This window comes from Lathamus discolor, chromosome 3, assembly GCF_037157495.1.
Source record: "Lathamus discolor isolate bLatDis1 chromosome 3, bLatDis1.hap1, whole genome shotgun sequence".
Classification (NCBI taxonomy): domain Eukaryota; kingdom Metazoa; phylum Chordata; class Aves; order Psittaciformes; family Psittacidae; genus Lathamus; species Lathamus discolor.
This window is the reverse complement of record NC_088886.1, coordinates 134,693,426-134,718,277: the sequence shown is the minus strand read 5'-3', so window position 1 is coordinate 134,718,277 and position 24,852 is coordinate 134,693,426. Positions and strand designations below refer to the sequence as shown.

The 24,852-nt window shown below is 35.7% G+C and overlaps 1 protein-coding gene across 7 annotated transcripts in view; it reads right to left on the bottom strand.

Moving 5' to 3' along the window:
• IDE (insulin degrading enzyme) overlaps positions 1 to 24,852 on the bottom strand; it is a 74,963-nt gene that overhangs the window by 24,492 nt on the left and 25,619 nt on the right. For all 7 annotated transcript variants that reach the window (XM_065671938.1, XM_065671939.1, XM_065671933.1 and 4 more), the window contains exons 6-14: positions 22,990 to 23,102; positions 22,415 to 22,577; positions 21,736 to 21,828; positions 21,112 to 21,203; positions 20,122 to 20,202; positions 17,102 to 17,205; positions 6,457 to 6,559; positions 5,343 to 5,465; positions 2,860 to 2,942 (exon numbers count right to left, since the gene is read on the bottom strand). In XM_065671938.1, the coding sequence (XP_065528010.1) occupies positions 2,860 to 2,942; positions 5,343 to 5,465; positions 6,457 to 6,559; positions 17,102 to 17,205; positions 20,122 to 20,202; positions 21,112 to 21,203; positions 21,736 to 21,828; positions 22,415 to 22,577; positions 22,990 to 23,102 (955 nt within the window). The remainder of the gene's footprint in view (positions 1 to 2,859; positions 2,943 to 5,342; positions 5,466 to 6,456; positions 6,560 to 17,101; positions 17,206 to 20,121; positions 20,203 to 21,111; positions 21,204 to 21,735; positions 21,829 to 22,414; positions 22,578 to 22,989; positions 23,103 to 24,852) is intronic.

Sequence of the window (24,852 nt, the reverse complement as noted above, 5' to 3'; positions counted from 1 at the left end):
CCAAACTGAGCAACTTCAATATGCCCAATGACGCAAATCCAATTAATACTGAATTTTTTAATTAAGACTGAATTCAAAGCAAGATGTAGGTCAATCCTATGTTATCATAAACCTTCCTCCAAACTCATTATATTCTTTTCCACTTTGATACTAGAATAGAGACTTAATCAGTTTGAATGATTACTGTGTTTGTATTGGTTATAAGTTCTGTATACTCTATTAGCTGGCAAATGCCAACAGGGAGTTTTGAAAATAATGACTAAATCATTAATCCTCAAGTAAAAAATAACAGAAAACAATTATGATAACAGTGTTGTGGGAGTTGCATTCTATTGCTGGCAACTTTGTAAATAAATGCTTGTTTCTAGTCTTTTTTTTTACTAGACTTGAAGAAACAAAACAACTCAATCACTGACAATGTATTTGAAAAAATCTTAGAAGTCAAGCTTTTTCCCCTTTCACAGAGCTGGAAGTGACATAGTTGGAATCAACACTGAAGTCTTGATCCTGGGTTACCTTATGAACAACTCGTAACTCAAGTTGGTTGAAATATTCCTTAGACTGGAGGGTAGCAAGTATCCAGTTAAAAATAATGAGCGTTTTATCCTTAACACCCATCTCACTAAACCTTGGGAAACTTCAAGTTCAGCATTTATAACCACCTTTAGATGATTTTCAAAAAAACGACATCACGTTGTTTTGCTTCCTTTTAAAAAACAGTATGGGTTGAGTTCTGAAGTCATATTTGTACAAAAGCAAAAGCTTAATCATCATCCTTTAGGCTGCATGATAAATCCCGTGTCAGAGGTTTTTACTGTGGGGTTTCTTTAATGCAAGGTATGTGCCATGTAAGGATTTTCAGGTTTGGAACAAGGGGACTCCAGAAGGTTCGCAGACCCAGATTGTTCCTACTGGATTTGTATGTTTGAGGGAGAAACCACCCTTATCAACTTCCTCTTAATTTATCTACACAGCAGTTGCTGCTGTAACATCTGCGTTAGGAATTCTTCTAATGATTTGTGATGATCAGGGCTACAGGCAGAAAAAATCCTCCTGTTTTTTTCTATCTTTGAAAGTGGTCTATAATGTGAACAAATTCTTGTAATCAAAGCAGCACAGTCATCATATTCTGATCTAGAATTGAGGCTAAAACTTTTTATGAAAACTCGTGTTATTAAGAGGGCTTTTTTCACTTATTCACTCAGCCACAAGAGTTACAGGTAATTTCATCAAGTCTCTTGACTGAGCACTGTATATTTCACTGTTTCCTCCAATAAACATCAGCATGACCCATCTTGAAAGAGAGAGAGATTCACTAAGAATCTTTTTTAAATATCAAAACTAGACAAACCTGCTTACAACTTCTTTTGGAGATGAGGTACCCAATATTGTCAACATCTCTTCACATCTGTTCATATACAATTAACTGTTGTCTTTTAAAATAAAAGGGAAGAACCCTCACACCCAATCCCAAGAAAAAAAGCCAGCATTCCCCCTGTAACTATCCCTAGGAAGAAACAGGCAAATCATTCCATTAGATTAGCTGGCAAAGTTCAAGTACTCCTGGCTTTTTAAAAGGGCTCACTGAGATGAATGTACAAATTTAACTGGGAAAGATTATCACTAAATAACTAATTTGAGATGTCCCTGCTCACTGCAGGAGGGTTGGACTACATGACATTTAATAGTCCCTGCCAACCCATTCCATGACACCATCCATATGTGCACAGACTTATACTTTCATGCGTTCTACATAAAATCAATTATTATCTTTTAATCATTCGCAACCTGGTATCAAGATTGTATCACACACAGTTAATCTGGAATTGATTAAAAACCCAAAGCAAAACACGTAACTGTATGACAAACTCAGTATCCATCAGTAAAATCCTATTTTGGATTTTGGCCAAACATAGTACAAGGGAAAGCCACCAGATGCATACAAAATATTGCAGTTGTTGTTTCTGAATAAGAGATTTCGATCTTCTATTTCCTGACATGTCAAAGTTGCAACAGTTGTAATGTTTGTCCTGTAGTTTTAAAAAGCAAAAAGAAGAAATGCCCAGGCAACCTATTTTCCCCACCTAGTACCAACATCAATACCAAGATCCAACACAATTAAAAAAAGCTCCATCTAAAATTCTTCCAGGAAAAATTTCAAGTGGTTACTCAAAAGAAGGACTCAATGTGCATTATGAAGTTACATCATTGTCATGCTCACTTAAAAAAAAACAATTTTCCTGTGATGAAAATAATGCAAGACCAGAATTAACATTACAGCACTTTATCATGTATCCTGAGGTGAGAATTGCATATGCACTGATAATACAATGTTCTTCTAAAATAAAAATAATCAGTTGTTGGTGTCAGTTAAATAAAACACCACAATTTTAAGCACTTAGGATTTTGCACTGGCTTGCATTATGCAAATTAAAACAGAACCTAATATTATTATCAGAATAGCATTTTATAAAGAAAACACTATCTTAAAATGGTCGCAATTTAATTATTAATTTAAAATAATACCCACTTTTAAAGAGGTGGTTCGCAATATATAGTAGGTACTATTGGCAGGCATACCTTAAGTACAGCAAATAAAACATAGAAGAAACCTGTTTTCAAAATATTTTTAGATTAATTTTTCCTGTTAACATAGATGTAGCACTTCAAACTGCTTGCCACTCAACTGCTGCATAACTTACATGAGTCTTCCTGCTATCTGTACCTTACTGCATATTCCCAGGACAAGGGTTTTAAAGCCTCAAAACACACAAGAAAGGTTTTGCCACAGAAATGCACATTTGAACAAACAAGAAACTTCTGGAGAGCAATTTGTGCAATAAACTTAACACTGCATACCTGAAAAATTCAAAGTTGAGACAAGCTTTTGGCAAAAAAAATTTGTCATCTTGCTTGAACCACAGTTTGCTCATAGCAGTGTCCTGTGTCAAGAAAAGAGGTTTTGTTAAGTCACCTTTTAACTGTAATATATTATTCCATTTAAAAAGTCTCCACCGCTTCAAATCTCGTTTTAGTATTGTCTCCTTACATCCACAATCTTGTCAATGTGTGTATACCCATCTATCCTTATGGAGACTCTCTTCTTACCATATATCACCTTTAACAAGCAATTCAATAGCTGCAACATTGTGAATGAGCTTATGATCAAAATGGGAACTACTTTTCTAGAGCAGGAGTGATCGAAGACAAATAATAGTTGGCTGCACAGAACACCCTGCCAAAGCTAACATTAAAACGTGCCATTATGCAGCACTAAATCAGCATATAGTTACATTTTCAGACTAAGAATATAATTGCATGTGTAATACTTTTAGTAAACAATATTAATGCACTGTATGTTGTTTTCAAGTAACATTGCAAACATAACACATTTATAAAAAGTATTAAATCCAGTTGAAATTGAGTTAGAAGAACTGTCACCAAATTTTTCTAGAATAATCTCCTAGTATGTGAAAGATTCTAAAACAACCTCCCATATTGCTTTTTCTCCCGTAAAAACTGCGAAATAGATACTCTGTTCCAACTCCAGTTAACTTTATCCCAACATCTTTTCTTTGAATTGCTATAGATCAGAAGAGAACTTTTAACTGTAAAATTATTTCTCTTTCTTGTGTTTTTGAGCAGATGTTCTTTGCTTTTCAGGGATCTGGCATGGTGCATGGTATTCTCCTCCTCCTCATTGCATAAAAGAGGTAATTCTTGTCTCTTGCAGCACACCTTCCTTTACACGAAATTTGACTCATACTAAAAAGCCTTTTTACAACTTCTCCCCAAGACAACAAAATTTTTCTTCTGTTAAATTGCTACTATGCAGTTTAGAATACACGTTACACCAGGGATAGTGTGATAAACAGTAGAGCCTGTGTGCAGTAGTACTGGAGACCTGGCCTGGTAGCTGGAGACTGCTAGCTGCAGTCCACAGTACACTGGCCCTCAAGCCAAAGCCCGTATCTTAATTGCCCTCTTTCCCGAGTGTTTTTCAGAGCAAGATGTGCCATTACAACAGAGTTGACACAGTAACATGCTGCCAGTGAAAATGGCCATCCTGTTCGTGTACTTATGTTCCGGTTTGTCCCTTTCTCCATAACACTGGTCCAGTCCACAGTAAGCTCATGCAGGCATATAAAATGCAAAAAAAATTGTTTTGGTTTGGGTTTTTTTGTATAGCTAATCTTTGCTAACTTAGTTCTTGCAATGTTTTGCTGTGGACAAATGCCAGGGCCCACAAAAAAGAAAATGGCACAGGCATACCAATGGGAAGAAAATAAATGAGATACAGGCAAAATAGATAGTGTCTATTTCATCAAGTACAAAAGATTAAAAACATTTTCCCTCAGAAAACATATTTTAGGTGGAAAGGAAAAACTAAAAGCAAATACATTTCTAAAGTAATGATGCTTTAAAGCATAGCTTCTGTGTGGATCAATTGTCTAGTTGCTACAGAGACACTGAAAGACCATCAAGTTTCTGTAGTAAACTAATTAGTGTTACTTAATAGAGCTGTAATATGTGTCCCTGCTGAGGTTTACGGTTTCAGTTCAGGATGAATATAAACCTGCTCAAAGTCCTCCTATGTTAATAATACTGCTTGAAGTATATATCTAAAATGCCCCGTGCAAACAAGTATATTTTCTGATGGATGTCTCTGCACTGAAGTAGACATATTAATCTAGCGTGCAAAAAGTATTCCTGAATTGAGTACTCGAGCTGAAAGATAACATGTAACTGCAGAAGACTCTTCCTATTTGTCTTCCACTAGGCCTAGAACAGAGATGAGCATTAGCAAAGACAACTATGCTTTAGCAGTGAATAATACTTTTCAGTAAATTTTACTCAGAAAACTGAGATTTGCTACATGCACTGAGATCATTAAATGGTGCTTCCAGAAGACTGGAGAATAATGTTTATTTACATGCTTTTATCTCTCTCCTTTTTTCCATGCAAACACAAGCTTTACCCATACACAGTTACAGAAGAATAGCCTTGTCTACACCCCTGACTTACTGAACACTGCTCAAAAAAATATGAGTAGCAATCACCCTTCTGCTGAGTAAACAGCTTTAATACTATTTCTATCAGTTCTCAACACACTTTCAAAAGGGCAAAGATGGTTCAAGCTGTTTGTAAATTCTTTTTTGTGGGAACCCAGTCATAATCCAGAGTTCAGCAAGAATGAACTTTCTACTGTCTTTCTAGCAATATATTTAAGTTTTGTACATTTTTGTTATACTTTAGAATATGACAGATCTGTATTTAAAAAAACACACAGGAATTAACTACAAACTTCCCAGAAGGTTAGCTAGCACACACAAATGGCTTGCCTTAACAAGGGCAGGGTACTGTGTCGCATCTTTCTCCAATGGCAAAATCTCAAAGTTAGTAGGAATGAATTCGTTCTTCATTGGAAGCTTGAACTTCCCATTCAGGTCAGCATTTTGCCATTTCTAGACAAACAGGAGAAATAAGGAGGCTAAGGAGAATATCTGCTTAATCAATGGTTATAGACTTATTTCTTTTATACTATAATAAAAGTTTTTAAAATGTGTTCCACTAGCTTATGTGTAAAATACCATAAGATAATAGGGAAATGAAGATAATAGGGAAAGGGAGAAACATCTGGCAAACCAAGTTGGAGTAGGCTATCAGCAGCATGAAGTGCTCCAAGGAGGAAGACAAAAAGATAAAAATTTAACTTTGAAAAGTTTACAGTAGAGTGGAAGGTCAATGTCTTACCTTTTCTGCTCCTGTGAACTCTAAATGAAGGTATTAAACTAAATACATAAGCAAGAATTCTACTTGGGAAGATAGATAAGGATAAGCTAAAGGAAATGAAGCGTTCCTGCGCAATGTTTTTCAAAGCATGCTCAGCAGGTCTAGTTTAGCTCTAGGGTGTATTTTACAGCCATCTCTTCTTAGAAGAATAGATCAATAACAAGTTTCAATAAGGATTTGTCTATCTCCTTTGCTGTAGTTTTGATTTTTAGAAGCTCATTTAATTGGCAAAATATACTCATTTTCTAAATTGCGAAAATCAGTTTCAGAAACACAGTTACATATAGCAGTTGTAAAAATATTCCTTTCTTAAGAACAGATTAGCTCATTACCATTTAATAGATACTTCCAACTTTGAAAAGTTAATGCTTACATTTTTAAGGAGACATTGCGTATTTTGGATCTACTGTAGTAAAAATGGCATAACTATTCCCTACACTTAACCGTTAAAATATATCTGTCTTGTGTAATAAATATTTGAAATCTGAAGACTAAAATAAAATCTTTACTTCTCATAATATTCAAAAGTCTCATTGTACAATTTTCATGCTATGTGCAGCAGCAAATTTAAGTTCTTCCTTCAGCTAAATGGAAAATCTGACAAAGAATTTACCACTGTCTTTTGCTTGCAGAGATTAGAACATATTGTAAGTTTTAACATGCCTTAATAACTTCATCAGAAATTGCTTCTTGCTTGTACTGTGTTCCATACCAGTCTTCTGTTCGATCAGTTTTTCCTTCAAAAGACTTGGAAACTATTGCAACTCTGAAAACAAAGAGACAAAGCACTTTGGCATGAATGTGTCTGAAAAAAGATTATGAGAAATTATTCACACTGTTCCATCACCAGAAAGCACCGATTTCTGGAAATGGTCCCTGAACAATTACAGAGTGTATCTGGACAGCAAGCACACATATATTGAACTACACAATAAGGTTAACCACGAAATCAGATTATTGGCATCATTTAATTTTACCGATTTTCTAATGTGCTACAAACTGAAGTTACATACAATCATTGTTGCACTCAATTTCTATTTTTTAGATTTTCTCATTGTTCCAGAAAACACAGAAAGCAGCATTTGTGATCGTCTATGAAATTACTGAAGTAACTACATTTTACATACAACCTATATCAACACTCAGGTATGTGAAAATACTAACTACAGAAATTTTATTCTAGATCTAGTGTTTTAGATTACATTATTGCAGTTTCACTCTTGCATTCATAATATGAGAGTAAAAGTTTCTTCATTTTGTATACATGCTCATTTCAGATTGACACCTGAGCACTGGAACAGGTTGCCCAGGGGGGTTGTGGAGTCTCCTACACTGGAGATATTCAAGGCCCGCCTGGACAAGTTCCTGTGTGATGTACTGTAGGTTACCCTGCTCTTGCAGGGGGGTTGGACTAGATGATCTTTTTAGGTCCCTTCCAACCCTTGGGATTCTGTGATTCTTTCCCACCCACCCACCCCTTTTTTTTTTTTGTTGTTGTTGATTTGGGTTTTTTTGAGGAGAAGGGAAGAAAAGCAGGAAGATTAACATCTTTTACAGTCAATACAACAGAACTATAATCAATTAGAAACCTCAGTCATAGAATCTTAGAATATCTTAAGTTGGAAAGGACCCATAAGGACCATCCAAGTACAATTCCCTGCTTCTTGCAGGACTGCCTAAAACTAAACCATATAACTAAGAGCATCGTCAAGATGCTCCTGGAACTAAAGAATACATCTAAATAAGAGGAAATCCAGAATAAATAAAGTTACAAACGTCACAGTATTTTTTCAGTAGTCTTTATAATAGGCATCAAGAAAACTCCTTTAATTCTTTTTAATACCCTACAAGACGAAAGAGTATTCAATGGAAATAAGTAGCTAGCTCTACGAGTAAACAGATGTTTACAAGAATTTTGAAATGGTCAAAAAAGGTAGCACTGTTACCTCCTGCATGTATTTAACAATCCCTGGATGCTGAATAGCACAGCAATGAACTCTGTCACATCTTGTGCAGATGGCTAAAATGCACATTGAAACATCAAAATATATGCAATTTAAGTGTTCTTTTTTAATACAATATCTTCAGGCCAGGAACATTCTGTTTTGTATTTCTAATGTGCATGGCAAAGCAGGGCTTTAATCAAAACAGCCATATGGACGTGCCTCAAACTATAGTCTTTTACTTTACAAATACATTACTGGAGAATACCCTCAGGATGAGTTTTTGAATATATTTTAAAAATACCAAAATTAAATAAGTGGACTATTAATATTTTAGATGCTTATGTCCTCATCCCTCCTTTTTCATCAAATGTTTACATATAAATGACTAAATGATCTAAGAAGGCTGAAAAAAACCAGGATTCTGCTACATTCAGTTCTGGATTGTCCTATTATGAAGATTTTCAAATTATTAATAATTTGATCTGTGCATTGTATTTCAAATAGCAGGAAAACAGTGGGGTAAAATGCTAGCATTAGATGCATTTAAACAAATTACAAGTGCATCTCAGTCACATTGGACTATAAAGATACATTCTCAAGCCAGATTCAAAAACTGAAGCAGGATTTGACCACACTTTGAGACAGTATTTTAAATCATACACACTAAAGAGGGGCAAACAAATCCCATGGTTGAGGGATGCAGATTTTCTCTGGGTTGCGGAAGAAATTTTTACTCTCCAACCCTGAAAGAACCACGCGTAGCATGAACACACATATACATGCACAAAACAACCCCTGCTCCACGGCAAGAGTTATGCAGTATTCAAACCAGCATGAGAATAGTAATCTTAAAGAGATATATTATTTCATCTCTCATTGCAAATGGCAATAGAAATGGTTAACATTTTTATTGTGACTTATTATAAAATGGTTTCATACCTGTTTGCCTGTTACATCTATTTCATTTTTTATATAAAAGAAACAATACTAAATTAATATTCAACAAAGAACTGAGCACTTTAATGCTAAAGAATATTTATTCTTGCAACACAGCAGATACTAGCTTGGTCAACAAGGTAGAATCTATTACAGATTGTTGTTTGCATTAAAATGAGTCATAGCAGTATTCTATTATGTTTTGCATTTTAACTCAAGACGGTGAGCAAAAGCTTTATCATGTACAGATGAAGTTGCTAAGAGACTATAAAAACCATAAAATTATTAGAATTTCAGAGCAAATTATCAGGCCTTTTCATGCAGTAAATAAAAAATAAATTCAACAAAAATGGAAAAAGAATAAAAAAAAGTCTTAAAATCATCATCCTAATGAAATTCCAATAATCAAGCAGTCTGAGAGCAAGAGAAAGGTGTTTTATAGTATAATATACAAATGTCTGTTATTTTCTGTTATTGGATATCCCTCCTTCTACCCTCTCCAATGTACCAATGCCCAAGCAGTATGGACAATCCAAGCACCCAAACAGTTGCTACAGGAGCATACCAAAATTAAATAGCTAAAAATAATTCTGTCTGCTCAACATATACAAAACGAAATTGTGGAAAACAGCAATTCTTCAAGCAGTTCTGCTTCAAGAGATCCTCCTGCCCGCTCTAAACTCCAAATCACCACTGGAATGGTAACTTACATTTTGAACTCCTGGAAACATACAGCAACATGAAACAGACTACAAGACATTCATGCTGCCTGAGACTTACAACCTAAACCAAGATATAAGCACAAAGAGCAATGAACACCCGGACAGGAAAAGAAGAGGGGAAAAGAAGCACCACAGGTAGAAATACAATGTTATGCAGTTACTTAAATGTATCGTGATGAATATATAAAATTCCCAGTTACATAATGTTGCTTCTGCTTTTCATTTCTGTGCTGTGCAGCACTATGAATATCTGTATGGTTTAAGATAGACTTGAAATGCACTGGAAAAGTAAGACAGGCAATCAGGCAAATTATCATGATCTGCTTAAAACATATTTAAATGTAACCAATGAAGTTCAACTTCTGAGCCATTCATGAACACAGAATACATCTGGAACTATCAGTGCAACTTATTTCTATGTGTATTTTCTTGTACATGCAAACTGTTTCAGTCCTCAGTTATGGTCAATTTTCAAAAACGAAGCACAATTTCTGTGATATGATACCTATTTACTAGAGCTAATTTATTTATTTATTTATCATCTTCCTGAAATCTAAAATGAGGCTACAAGTCACAGATCCACAGAAGGGTATTTACTTGGGAAGAGAACCTGTGCTTTAAAATTAATGTACTTCCAGGAAAGATAACGAATTATTAAACTCAAGCTTCAAAGGGTGAAGAAGTAATAGGCTTTGAGACCACAGTATTTGTGATACTAGTAACAGACATGACAAAGCAAATTTGTTGCAAAAAAAAAATTAATTTATACTTAAGAAGGAACAATTGCTGGTTTTAACTAATTTAAACTTTGTCTTCCAAAACATGATATTGTCAAACAAGTGAAAAAATTACACATATCTATTCAAATGAATAAAATGATCGAGACAAAACCAACAAAAGCCTAGCTTTATTTATAACTTCCCCCAAAATGATCAGTAAAACTGATGTGAGGCAATATAGGCTATATGAAGCCACTTCCACACAATTCTTATTAGGAAATAGAATAAGAGGGGAAACTACATGCAGAGAGATGTTGCTGGGGTGTAGCATTCCAATCACCTTTCAGAAGCACAAATTATTTCTTAGAGTTCAAACTAAGTATCTACAAACACAACGGTTTATGGGGGTGAAAATAAGTGAACAAATTGTGATTTTCAACATCTTTACACAGATACAACGCAATTAAAAATAAATACATACATTCCAAAACTGTAACATGCTTATCATCAGAGATGAGCATCAGCAGTTGCATTGAAATAACTGTTTGTTCAGTATCTGTGAAATTCCAGCCTTCAGAAATTTTTATATCAATGTTTCTGGCATTCATTTTATTTTTCTTCCCTCTAGGATAGTACTAGCGATGCACTTCAGATACCAATAGAGGAAAAAAGTCCATTTACTACCCAGGGGAAAATATTCTTTGGTTGCTTAATTTGATGAGTCACTAGCTTCTTAAATTTTAATAAGAGCATTTATTCTGCAGATGGGGGGGGGGAATTATTGGAAATTACATTTTTCAGCTAAGACTGCAACACGTGCCGAGTCCATTCCCTTATCTTCGCAGATGGTTGGCAAAACTCAGCACAGTTTGAACAAGTGAAAATGATACATCTTAAAAAGGTTTCTCTCTCAGGGAAATTAAGCCACTAAATGCAACAAGTAGTGTTTGGGGGTGGGAAGGGGGAGAATAATATCAAAACTTCCTGTTATGGCTCAGTCAAATAGAAGCACATATGGATACTTGCTACCATCTGGGGATATGGATATTTTTCCATACTTTCAATAAAGACAGTTTGTTAAGAAAATAACAGTTGAAAAGCTAAACTTTTTAAAAAGACATTGAACAAAAGCCTCTCACTGTGAATGCAGCTACCCCAATATAGATATATAAGCAATTACAAATAAGACCATTATACAAAGGAAAAATTCAAAATCATTGAATTGTACTGTGGTTTGGGTTGGAAAGGACCTTAAAAACCATCTCTTTCCAACCCTCCTGCCATGGGAAGGGAAACCCACCCCTAGACCAGGCTGCTCAAAGCCCTGTCCAACCTGGCCTTGAATACTTCCATGGATGGTGGATGGGGTCATTTTAAGAAACAAATTACACAAGGCATAAAAAGAAAAACAAAACAAAAGGGACAACCCCCCCACCACCCCACCAAACAAAACAGACAAATAACAGCAAAGTTGGAATGATGTGGCACATATGAACTCTTTCATTAAAACGGAGAATAGAAAGGTGAATATGAACATAAATATCAGTAAATGGTGGGTAACCAGAACATATATAGATATTTAAAAGCACATGTCCACAGTATTTCATTAGTCTGTAGAATTCGCTCAAAGACAAAAGAAGAAAACAACCTACTGGATTGCTAGATGCACATAGAGATGTTATTAAAAAAGTAAACCACAAGGGGATCTTTTTATTAGCATTTATAATCTCAACTCATTCTTTCAGGACAGCCTTGAATCTTTGTATCATACCATGGAATCATAGAATCATAGAACAGTTAGGGTTGGAAAGCACCTTAAGATCATCGAGTTACGCCCCCCTTGCCATGGGCAGGGACACTAAACCATCTCACCCAAGGCTCTGTACAACCTGGGCTTGAACACTGCCAGGGATGGAGCATTCACAACTTCCTTAAGCAACCCACTCCAGTGCCTTACCACCCTTACAGTAAAGAACTTCCTCCTTATATCCAATTTAAACTTCCCCTGTTTAAGTTTTAACCCATTACCCCTTGTCCTGTCACTACAGTCTCTTTTGAAGAGTCCCTCCCCAGAATCCCTATAGGCCCCCTTCAGATACTGGAAGGCTGCTATGAGGTCTCCATGCAGCCTTCTCTTCTCCAGGCTGAACAACCCCAACTTTTTCAGCCTGTCTTCATACGGGAAGCTCTACAGTCGTCTGATCATCCTTGTGGATGGTAACACTTTTAGTAATATTTAATATTGACAGGGTTTTTGTTCCCCCAAGATATTTTACCTTGCCAGCAATTTAAAATAAAAGATACTCTAAAATTATATCCCTTATTATATTTTACTACACTCTGAAGTATTTTAAGATTAAAAAAATCCTAGTTCATTTCATTCTACTTTTAATTTCAAAGTCCTTAAAATGTGTCTACAAGGAATACTATATACAAGTTAGTATTTTGCTTTAATCACATGAAAATAGAAAAGTCTAATTAGTTCAGATCTTTAAACACCTGATGCCCTGAATATAAACATTTAATTCCCACTAAAATTGAAAGGACTTAAAGACTTTTATACCTGAGAAAAAACAGCTTGCATTATTATCACAGAAGCTACACAGAAGCACAACTATAACTTTTGTGTGTACACTGAAAAAATGTATCATTTAGAGAAATAGGAAAAAGCAACATGACACAATCTTAAATTTTGATTATTTGGGTTTATTTTGTTATAGTTTTGGAGAAGATAAATAGTCTGAACAAAAAGAGAACTAAGATGTAAACCTATAGTTGTTATGGCAATAGCAAACACTGGCGTGGTTTTAGTCTACACATTATAAGCTATACATTTATCATTACTCTGAACATATACCATTCAAACTCAGAGTATGCCTGCTGCTGCATCACTACAGGCCTCCTGCAGGCCTCATTCAATCCATGTTACAGTATCAGTGCTTTGCTGAATTCCACTGTTCAAACTGCATTTAATCAGTCTTTGGTTCCTCTCTCTAGTTTGTATGTATTAATATTTAAGCTTTAACACGACAGCTGTAGGCATAGCTGTGGCTATTTAAGCTTCAGAGAACTAACCTGCTCATACTTACTCTCTTTAAGCCCTACTAAAATCTATGCAACAAGAAGAAACTACAATTTCTTTAACAATACACTGAAGAGCCCATAAAACCAGATATATTCCAGTTTTGAAAGTCTCTTTATATCTGTCGTAGTTTAAACCAATCCACACAGGTTGTCCACTCACCCCCCCGACCCTCCCCACTCCCGGAGGGATGGGGAGGAAAATCAGGAGAATGTAACTCCCACGGGTTGAGATAAGAACAGCCCAGTAACTAAGGTATAACACAAATCACTGCTGCTACCACCAATGATAATATTGATAAGAGAAAATAACAAGAGAATACGATACCACCGCCGAACGAGTTCGACCCCCCCGAAGAGCGAGAGCCTGCCCCTTCCGGGTAACTTCCAGTTCCCCCTCCGGGCATGACGTGCTATGGTATGGAATACCTCTTTGGCTAGTTTGGGTCAGGTGTCCTGTCTCTGCTTCCTCCCGGCCTCCCTCGTCCCCAGCAGAGCATGAGACTCACAGAGTCCTTGGCCAGAATAAACATTACTTAGCAACAATTAAAAACAATCGGTGTTATCAGCTCTCTGCCCAGGCTGGAAGTCAAAACACAGAGCTTGCACCAGTTACTAAGAAGGAGCAAAACGGCTCCTGGTAAACCCAGGACAATATCCCAATATTTAGCTTTATTAATTCAAATCCTTAAAACTACATAATCATTATAATCTATTTTTTATGCCAGGTAAGGTGAAGAGGCAATGTGGTTAGTCCTGAGGGAAGATTAAACACAACATATTTCTTCCAGCATCCAGAAAGAAAGCACAGTAACAACAAGCTACAAGAAAGCAGGGTGAGACCCAGGACACTTAAAGCCCAAGAATACATGGAAACCCACATACACAGAAGTTTCTAGATTATCATCCCTCTCTGACGATATGCTTTATTCAGTAACCAAACTACCACCACTCTTCCATTATGAAAACTTTGAAGCCTTCCTGTATAGAAAAGCATACCTATTCTATCAAATTTAGCCTCCAAAACACCCGCACCACTATGCCTCTCCACTCTAAACATACTACACTTTGCTACTTAAAAAGTCACATACACGTTAAATTTGAAAAGCTGAGATGAAAACACTATATCCATTATCTGAAAGATCAATGCTTCCCAGTTCAAATATTAAAGTTGATCATCTTCAGTTGGCATTTGCTCTAGATGTGACCCATCTTGAAAAAAAATTCTTTTATTTAAAATTAGTCCACAACTACCAAGCTTGAATGTATTCCCATCAAGTCACTTTGACAAATGAGAGAAAACTGATGTAACCCTACAAAATTACTAGAAATAAAGATACACAGTACCTTTAAAAATCATAAACAATTATTTTCTTTGGTTATTAATGTTTCAAGTAACAGCTAAATTCCATATATTTTTTTTCCTCTCTCTCTGAAAACATTCATCTTATTCTTCCCCCTCACCCCACTTTTTTTTTTAATCAAGGACAAAGAGGAATGCAAGATTGCAACTGCAAGTGAAAATACAGGCTTATATTAACTAAAAAACATCATGAAACTACTACATATTTGAAAAAAAAACACAGCATGTAATGTACTAAATTTTTCTAAAACATGTCACCACTATACCTGTGCTTCTGACCACATTCTGTAGACCTGAATTTTCTCCCTCTGCCTGCATTCTCCACACTTTCCTCTATCACAGTAGCAACTTTTGAACAAGGTTAATTGTAGCTACTTTATGCTCAACTACTGTCAGCTGGAAGGGAGGGTGAAAAGGCTGGCAAAGCCAGCAACAGGAGTAACAGAAACCTGATGAGTGGTCTGTGACCTCCAACAGCTTCTGATAACCTTAAAGAGTGTATGAATGTATTTGCATATATTAATTTCCTCTAGCAATTTTTGAAAACTTAAGCAAGCAGATGCTTTGGAAGTTCTCTGGCTAATAACAAAGACCAAATTTAATTACGAAAGGTATTCTTCCCTAAGTCAATATTCACTGTTTTCTTGCAAAGTTAAGAGCCACATTTTATGTGAAGCTGTAATAAACATCACATCTGCTTAAGAACCTGTAGCTTGTCTACTAAATCAGTATTAAAATCAGTATTAAATAAGGATTAAAAAAATGGTTTACGTATTTCTTGTGAGCAATTCTAAAACGAATTACAAGTTCAAATTTATGTGGAATCTGGTTAAGCTTTCTTCAGAGAAGAAGTGATTATATATTCTCTCTTTAGTTACTAAAACCAGTCTTTGTGTTAAAGGTAAGCTCTTGTACCAAATTTCCAGGAAGTTGGGGAGTAGATCAACAAGAAAATGCACCAAAATAGATGTATTTAATACAAAAGGAAAGAGAATCTGGAAAATTTCTTTAAAGTAGTGTTTGTTCAAAATATGGTCTGGAAATATTCAAGCTTCAGCTGCAGTATCCCACACACATTACACATGAGATGCACACCCACACACAAAGATATAGGCTCTTCTTTAAAGGGCATTAATTACTATGGCAACTACTGTGACTGACATAGGCAGGTTCACTTACTTTATCATTACTTGTATACCCATAGAAACAACAGAACCCCGTGACATTTATAAATACAGTTCCAATTTTATCCAATTTTATCCTACTTTATCCAGTACTGGAAATATACCATCTTTTGAAAATGAAGTAACACGCATCTTAAATTAAATGAATATACAAACAGATCTTGCCATGCAAACACAGTGAAGTTTTGTGCCCAAACTTTTAAGTAATTCACAGTAATTTCAGAAGACTGAAATATATAAACTCTAGAAATACATGAATGCGTGCCTCACTGTCTTTCTATAGCTGACACTGACTGAATACTTCAGTTTGGAACACATGCAGAAACAGACACCCCTCCCAAATCATTATTTTTTTGTATCATATACCTGGCTTACAAAACACCATCTTCAGATACAGCAAGACTGATACAGAATCACAAGCAAGAGCTTGTTTCTGTGTTTTCATCCATTTTAATAATCTCTCTATGCCACTAATTTAATATTACAATATACAAAAAAGATACATTAAAAGAACCAAGTGGCAGGAAAAAAAAAAATAGTCAGGCCAGAAAGTACTAGTATAACTGTTACCCATGCAACCCTCTAGTAATTGACTGTGACACATTATATATGCAAACATATACACACACAAATTTACATACTGTCCTATTCAACCTCTGCCCGGTTCAGTACACAGAACAATTAAGAAACAATTATTCAATATTTTACATATTTAGCTGAGTGCATGACCTGACTCCTCTTTCCAATATTCACCTCTTTTTCTAAATAAACAATCACTACAATGTCTCTTACACAATACTCTGTGTTACAGGAACTAATTTCATACTTTTAAATATCCCAAGAGACATTATTTTCATAGACAGGAAGGTAAACTTTCATTTGTTTGCCCCTTGTAGGCTTTACTGCATTTAAGCCTGCATAAGTTTTGCTGCTTAGCTCCTTCAGGTTTGGTCCCATCAGTTCTGCTACTGTCCTACCACAGGCTCTTTGACTCAAACCTCTTCTCTTTGTTTCTTCTATATGTCCCATTTCCATGATTCAGGACTCTCAATTGTATGTCCTTGCTAAGACTGACATAATCTTCCCCTTCTTACCTCCAGTGTGCCTACTAGTTTGAGGAAGACATGCTGCATAGAAAGGACTGAAAGGACATTTCTGTCTGAACAGGAAGAGCTGCATGCACACTAGAGCACTTATTTTCAATGGGGAGCAGAGACATTAACACACAGAACTAGCTCTTTTTCAGCAACATTTACTTTGGAGTTGTAAGAAACACCTAAGAACTTGTGTTTCCATTAGTTCACCTGCTTTCTTATAACGTTTGGTTTAAAATACAAGTTATTGCAGTTTAACTTACCGAACATTTTCTGGTCTCAATTTATCCAGTACCATCTCTATTAAATCAGGCCTAAATTCTTCGAGCAAATATTCAGCAGCCAATACTTCTTCTATAGGGTAATACTAAAAAAATAATAAATAAATAAGCCCAGAAGCATGTAGATGAATTAAACAAAAACTAAGCATGAAAGAAATACTGTTTTGTACAGGAAATAAAAGCGTATGTTTCTTGTCACGAAATCTGTATTAGCATTGTAATTTAAAGTTAGAAGTGTACAGATGTCTTAAAATCTTCCTCTTAAAACTAAACAAGATGAAGAAGTAGTGAAACTATGCAATCATTTCTCCTCTATTAGGTAATTTTATATACCACATATTACCATTCTCTTGAAATGTCCCAATATAAGAAGTCACCTGTCTTTAAACACTGCTTTGAAATAACTGAAGTAAAAAGAAGATGGCAAATGCTGACCCCTGGAGGATATTTTCAAAGATAGCAAAACACAAAGTACTCATTAAAGTGCATTTGGGAAAAATGAAACATAACCAAAACAGAACAAACAAAACAATAAACCTAACTACAAACAAAACAAATAAACAAAACCCAGCACCATTATAAAAAACCAAAACCCACCACAAAAACAAAACCAAAAAACCACTGAGGTTTTTTTAGCATTCTCTAAGAATTCAAAATTTTTTTACAGTAATTGAAAGTATATTTCAGTTACCTGACAGCATAATGCAAATTTAGATATACATAATTCTAGTGGGTTTTTTTGGGATCAAACTGCAAATCTCTCACAGTAAGTCACAATTTAAGAAGGGAAAAACCAGTTCTGAGTTCCTCTGAAAATTCTTAGTATAATTGATAGGAAAACTTTATTGATAAATGTTTAGCATAGGAAAACCACTAGATGACGTAAGCACTGAGTACCTGCAGTTTGCCATACAGTTGCACTTTTGACCAGAATTATTATAAAATGGCTTTCTCAATTACATACATTATACAAACAACTACAGTGGAACGATTTCCAGAACACAGTATAACACACAAACTATTTTGAAAAGAGAAAGGGCTGGGGGAAGGTGTGGAGACCAAGGGCAATGTACCAAACCTGTGTTACAAAAAATTCAAATGTGAATGCTGAAGATCCAGAATTTGAAAGGTCTACTCTAAAAGATTAACTGCACGCTGATGAATTCTCATTTAACTACATTCCGCATAAACAGCTAAGCAGACTAAGCAACTTGAAGGGGAGATGTTATGTAATCACTTCTAATGCTCTTCTAATCTGAAATTATCAGGGCAATACAGATTTAGAGACCTGAAATCAACACTTTATTTCTTTTACAAACACAGGCCACTGTCTGCTCACCAAGTGGAACTGAACATAAATTTTCTTTGGTTACTTTATTTCTGCATTGCATGGGCAAGAGGATTGGACAAGATAACCTCCAGAGTCCCAGTCTCAACTATTCTGTGATTACATTTCAGCAAGGTCAGAGCATAATGTAACTAAACCAAAACAGACTAAAACCATCTAGATATATCTAGATTGAAATAAAATTTTTAAAGTTACACAACTAAGGAGACAAAACACAACAAAAGAGCGAGCACTGCAGACCAGGGAACAATTACCTGGAAAGCATCAAGCCTACACATGACAAATATGAAATATAATTTGACAGCAAGACCTTTGTGGCGACTCCTTAGACTAGCACAAAAGTGCTTTAAGGATGAACTTCTGCTTTGTCGAGTAAAAAGGTTTATGTAAAGCTTTTTGGTAAATACGTAACAACCTATGACATTACGTTTACTCATGCTAAATTACACACATGTTCTTGTCCAAGTTATGAAAAACAGTGAGTATTCATAAGCGCAGGAAATCACCAAACAGTAATTCTAGCTCAATTAATTCTAAGCACAGACTTAGTATGATTTTGAGGCAAAAAAGATAACTAGAAAAGTTCTTTTTCCATTAGTGTTTAAGCAACTAACAGCAGAATCGGAATTACCATTCATACTGCAAAGCACAGCAAACAAAAAGCACTGAAAAAAAAGCTACTGAATCAATACCCTGCTCTTTAGAACACTGCTGGCAACTTCCTGGCCTGATTTTTGGAGACAGCAATTGTAATCAGGAATGATCCAACAAATACAGACCACTGAAAGACTGTTTCAGAAGTCCATTTGTTAAAGAGATTTTATGCATTTGACAGAACAAAAGCAAGAGACAAATAGGAGTTCCTTTAAATACCCATTTAAATTATTTCAGTTGTCTAATGCTTTTTAGTAAACTGCAACACAATATCAAAGTTTAAGATAGTTATTTTAGACTTTACAAATTAAAGGTGTAGGAGTATTAACAGGAATTCCAGCCAAGAAAGCAAAAATGCCTCCAAGTAGATGTAGACATTAGCTGTGCAATTAAGAATGGCTGCAATGCACAGAAGTTGCAAGAATTTAGACAAAAAAAACCCTAACTCTCCCTTTAGTGCAAAATGAGGGAACTGAATTTTGCAAGAAGTATAAATATTAAGTACAAGCTACATGATTCTTTCAGAACCAGTACATGATCACATTAGTAAGAGTCAAACATTTCCAATTTCCTCTTAAAATGAATGTTTATGCTTACTGCAGTGTTTCAACATTGTTAACTACAGAAGCATTTAGAAACATAGTGCTTGTACTGATGATAAAATCTTAGTTTTCTAATACTTCCCTAGAGAACATTAAGCTATCAGGTAGACATGGAATGACATGGCACATATGTCTTAAGAAACACTGAAACAGATCGAATGGCAACTCTGGTTATTGTAAAATCAGTTCTACCAAGCACAGAAGTATAAAATAGTAGAGACTGAAGGAAATCTGACTTACTGACTGCCAAAACTAAGATTTGTGCAGCATAATATTAACTTCCTAAGCTCCAGGAGTACATGGGACCTTTGCAAACACCTGCACTTACTAAAAGTATAATCAAACATAGCATTAGATGATTACTGTATTGTAAACAAACACCAAAAACAATCACTTACATGCAACATTCCTCCAAGCTTTGATGTATAACCTCGTGGTCGTTCCTTATCTTTAAACCTGAATGCCACAGCATTTAGATCCTAAGAAACAATGTAGGAAATGGTTGAAAAGTGTATATTAAGGATGATTTTAAGAATAATTATTGATACTTAACTGCTTTTTATAAAGTAAAAAAAATAAAGGAACTTTTTTTGTAGCCATTTTATGGTAATCAGACAGGTATCTAACACAAAAGTTCTCTGTAATGTTCAAGCTGCAAAATACTCAGAAACAATGCGAAGTGTTATACAACTCCTGTACATCCTGCTCATAGTAGAGATCTGTCTCAATGCTCAGATATTTAAATTTCCCGATAATTTGATAACACACCAACTTTGATACAACCAATGCATAGTGTTCCAGTGCAATGACTTATGTTAATGAATTGAAGCCTTTCCCTCTTTTTTGTTCCTTTTGTCAGCCAACCAAAAGGTACATTTAGAGACTGAAGTGTGTTTCTTTACGCTGTCTTAGCCACGGAAGTAGAACACATCATTCTTAGAATTCAATGGCAAGAGTGAATTAAAGAGATCTAGGACTATAAAGCAAATGAAAGTCCATCCTTCTGTGAAACCATGCTGTGAAACTCACTCATTCAACAATTCAGCAGAGAATAAATTCAAAAAGTTCTTTTCTGACTGGTTTGCTAGCTCTTGCTGACTCACCTCACAGCCTCAGGAATATTTGGACTGTTACAAGAGGAGCAAGGGAAAAACACAGCGATGAGATAGGAGGTTGGAACTGCCTCTTTAAAATCCTGTATTTGCTTACAATGGCAGTGAAAAAATTCCTTTGGGACTTCTGTCATTTGTGTCATATTGCGCCTCTAAAATTAGTAAACTTTTCCATGCAATTATTAAAGATTATTTCCACAGCCAAGGAATCTGTTTATACTTATAATCCAAAACTCTAAAAATACAAACACATATTTCAAGTACCAATCACTGTACCTTGCACTCTTGGAAAACCCATTCCTGAGGTCCTTCTGTACGTAGCTTTTGAATATATTGAAACATGTGCAAAATTATATCTTCAACATGCACTGGAAAGAAAAAGACTTGCTTAATAATTCACTCAGTTCTGCACAAAGAAAAAATTCTGATGAACACAAACATGCAAGCTTATATTTTTAATTATACCCCAACACATCAAGATACTCAAGTACATATGCAATCCCACTGGCAAAGTTAAACTTTTTTTCCTCAGACATGCACTTGCTCCCAGCTAATTCTGAAAACTGCAGTAAATGTCTTATGTTAAGATACTGATTTATAATGTAATTTAGCTCAAGTCTAATTGGCATGAATAAGTAGCACACACAGGTATTAACAGCTTTTCTTTTAAACAAATTTACTTTAAAATATTTAATGAAATACTTTAATAGAACCTCAACTAAGTTGGTTTCTTATGTTAGATGAAGCACGCTAGCATACTCAGATCTAAACACAAAGTAACAACCAGTTAATTAAAATAAATTGGCTTTCAACCTATAAACACCATTAGTCTCTTTAGAGACAAACACAAACCCATCAGATCAGGAATAACAAGGAATGCACACATAGTGCTTCACTTACAAAGTCCTTCTTCTGTCAAGTCCACATTAATGATGAAAAACATGAAACCTCTAGCACCTTCCTTCTGTCCTCCAACAAGAGTATTTACCCATCCTACGAAATAAAAAAGAAAATATATTACATAAAGAAATCTGTGACAATCTGGGCTACATTTTCTTTTTTTTTTTTACACGTTCTCCTCTTACTTATCTCCTATAGCAATGATGCAAGTTAAACATAATACAGATCAGACCTATCTGATTTTCTGCTCAGAGTGATATGACAAACTCAAGATAATTTGATAACTGGGTAATTTATTTCTATTTGCAAACAGTAATATGAAGAAAAACCATGAAAGATACACCCTTCTTCTCTTCCAGACATTAAGGGACCTAACAGTATTCTCTAAGTCAGTGACAGAATAGGGCCAAGATCATTATGCCAAAGTTCATATAACCCTCTAAACAAAGGCAGATAAAGAGAAGTGCAAGAAATAATAGCTACAGTAGTCAGAGTGCCTGTTATTTATTCTTACCCACCACAGAACAAAAATATAGTGCAAAACTACTTACAACCCAAACTACTCAAACAGTTGGAAGCTTTAAATTTAACACAGGGAGGTCAATTTTAAGTGAATTGTAGCTTAAAAAAAAAAAGCGTAATAAATTAATCTTTAGTTCTTTACCTTCAAAGGCCTTACCTTTGGCTTTAAGCTCTGATAAAAGACTCCCAGGGCCTTCATGCCCAATCAGATGACCAAGGTAATGGCCAGGGTTTGATTTATAGTACTTCTGAAGGTCTGGTATAGGAAATGTGACATAAAGATTTCTAATGTCCTTAATGGGTACCACTTTGTAAAGTTGCTGAGGGGGAAATAAACAAGGAGATCCATAAACAAAAGGGAACTCTCATTATTTTATTCATCTCAGGAGCACATATGTTCCCTTCACACATGCACAGATATTTTATTACAAACATATCAACAAAATCTGGAAAGTAAAACTTAGGGCAACACTTCAGTCATTCACGATGCAAACAAAAAAAAAGAATTATCTCAGTTACTTACAGCTGCAACCAAATATACAACCTTTACTATAAACTACATAATAGTGTACTCAGCATGGAAAGAAAGATAGGTGGAAAATTAATAAATAAATATGGAACTTAACAGGGACATTGATATGAAAGTAATGAAGTGCACAGTGCACTAATGAAACATGAAAAAGTATTGTTTAAGATACGCACTCCTGATGGAACGTGTATCTCTGTACGTACCCGGAGATGTTCTTCTTGGAAAGGATGTTCAGGAAACTCTGGTATAGGAACATTTTTATTCTCTACTTCTGAAAATAACTTTACTACTAAGCAAGTCAGCTCATCCAGGGATTCTAGAATACAGAAACATTAGAAAAAGCATTATCTAAAGATTCTGGCAAATTTGGATTTTCCATATTCTTTGGGGGAGACATGAATTCTATAGAAAAATAGTTTTAATGGTATGATGACTATTAATTTCAAAAAGGAAACCTAGACTAATACTTAAACTTTGAACTATAGCATGCTTCAAGGACTGTGGTTATTAAAAGAAAGTTTCAACCATGATTAAAATAAATCCAGTAACCAGAAAAAAACATATTTAAATTTTACTGATGAAGCTAAGCTGAAACCAAAGACAAGACACATCAGATACTGTACATTTACAAAAAATAAACATTCCACAAAAAGGTTAACAGACATGGTATTACAGCTGCAGATTTTCCAGAGTGAAAGCACCTTCGCCAAAACCTGGGATTTTCTTTAGCCTCAGCTCATCTCCAGTACTTCATGTACCCTGTGAGCCAGGGTCATCCGTCCTCAGTGCCCTAAAATTTCACATACATCTGTGACCTGTTTAAGCACTTCAACATCCACTCTACTTCCAGTCCTACTCTCCAGAAAGAACGGGAAGTCCATTTGCAGACAGACACAATTTGATATTCTGCATGAATTCACCTAAATTGACCTGTACCATTTATGTTGAAACACTACCTTCAAAATAGCTATCTGCTTAAATAAATGCATTTTGGAGCCCTTCTCAAAGTGAGAATAAAATAAGAAAGACACATCTGTCAAATTTTTTAGCACACGCCTTTCAAGGGTAGGCGTTTCTTGGATTGCTCACAGTACAACCTTAATCCTTGAAAGATTTAAAAAAGCAGTCACCTTGTTTGATTTAGAATCCCAGTTGGATTTAGAAGGCAGAATCTTTCCTACCCAACACATGTATGCTCCTGCACTTAGAGAACAGTGCAGGGAAAAAAAAAACCAAACAAACTAAGAAGTAAAACACAACCCCAAAAAACCAATGCAAACTGAGGTGAGTCACCGTACAATAACGCTTTCTGAATGGCATGTAGTTCTACTAAAAGACCACTATTCTTAGCCACACCAGCAAAATACAGTGACTTTGACACTGTCTGCATGACATCCTTGTCTCTAAATTGGAGAGACATCAATGTGATGGATGGACCACTCAGTGGATAAAGAACTGGCTGGATGGCCACACACAAAGAGTTGTAGTCAATGGCTCAATGCCCAGCTGGAGACCAGTAACGAGTGGTGTCCTTCAGTGATTGGTGTTGGGACCGGTCTTGTTTAACATCTTCGTTGCTGACATGGACAGTGGGATTGAGTGCGCCCTCAGCAAGTTTGCTGATGGCACCAAGCTGTGTGGTTCAGTTGATATGCTGGAGGGAAGGAATGCCATCCAGAGGGACCTCAACACGCTTGTGAGGTGGGCTGATACCAACCTTATGAAAATCAACCATGAGAAATGCAAGGTCCTACACCTGGGTCAGAGCAATCCCAACCACAGCTACAGTCTGGGCAGAGAAGAGATACAGAGCAGCCCTGTGGAGAAGGACTTGGGGGTGTTGGTCAATGAGAAACTTAACAAGAGCCGGCAGTGTGTGCTTGCAGCCCAGAAACCCAACCGTATCCTGGGCTGCATCAAAAGGAGCGTGACCAGCAGGTCGAAGGAGGTGATCCTGCCCCTCTACTCTGCTCTCGTGAGACCTCACTTGGAGTATTGTGTGCAGTTCTGGTGTCCTCAACATAAAAAGGACATGGAACTGTTGGAACAAGTCCAGAGGAGGGCCA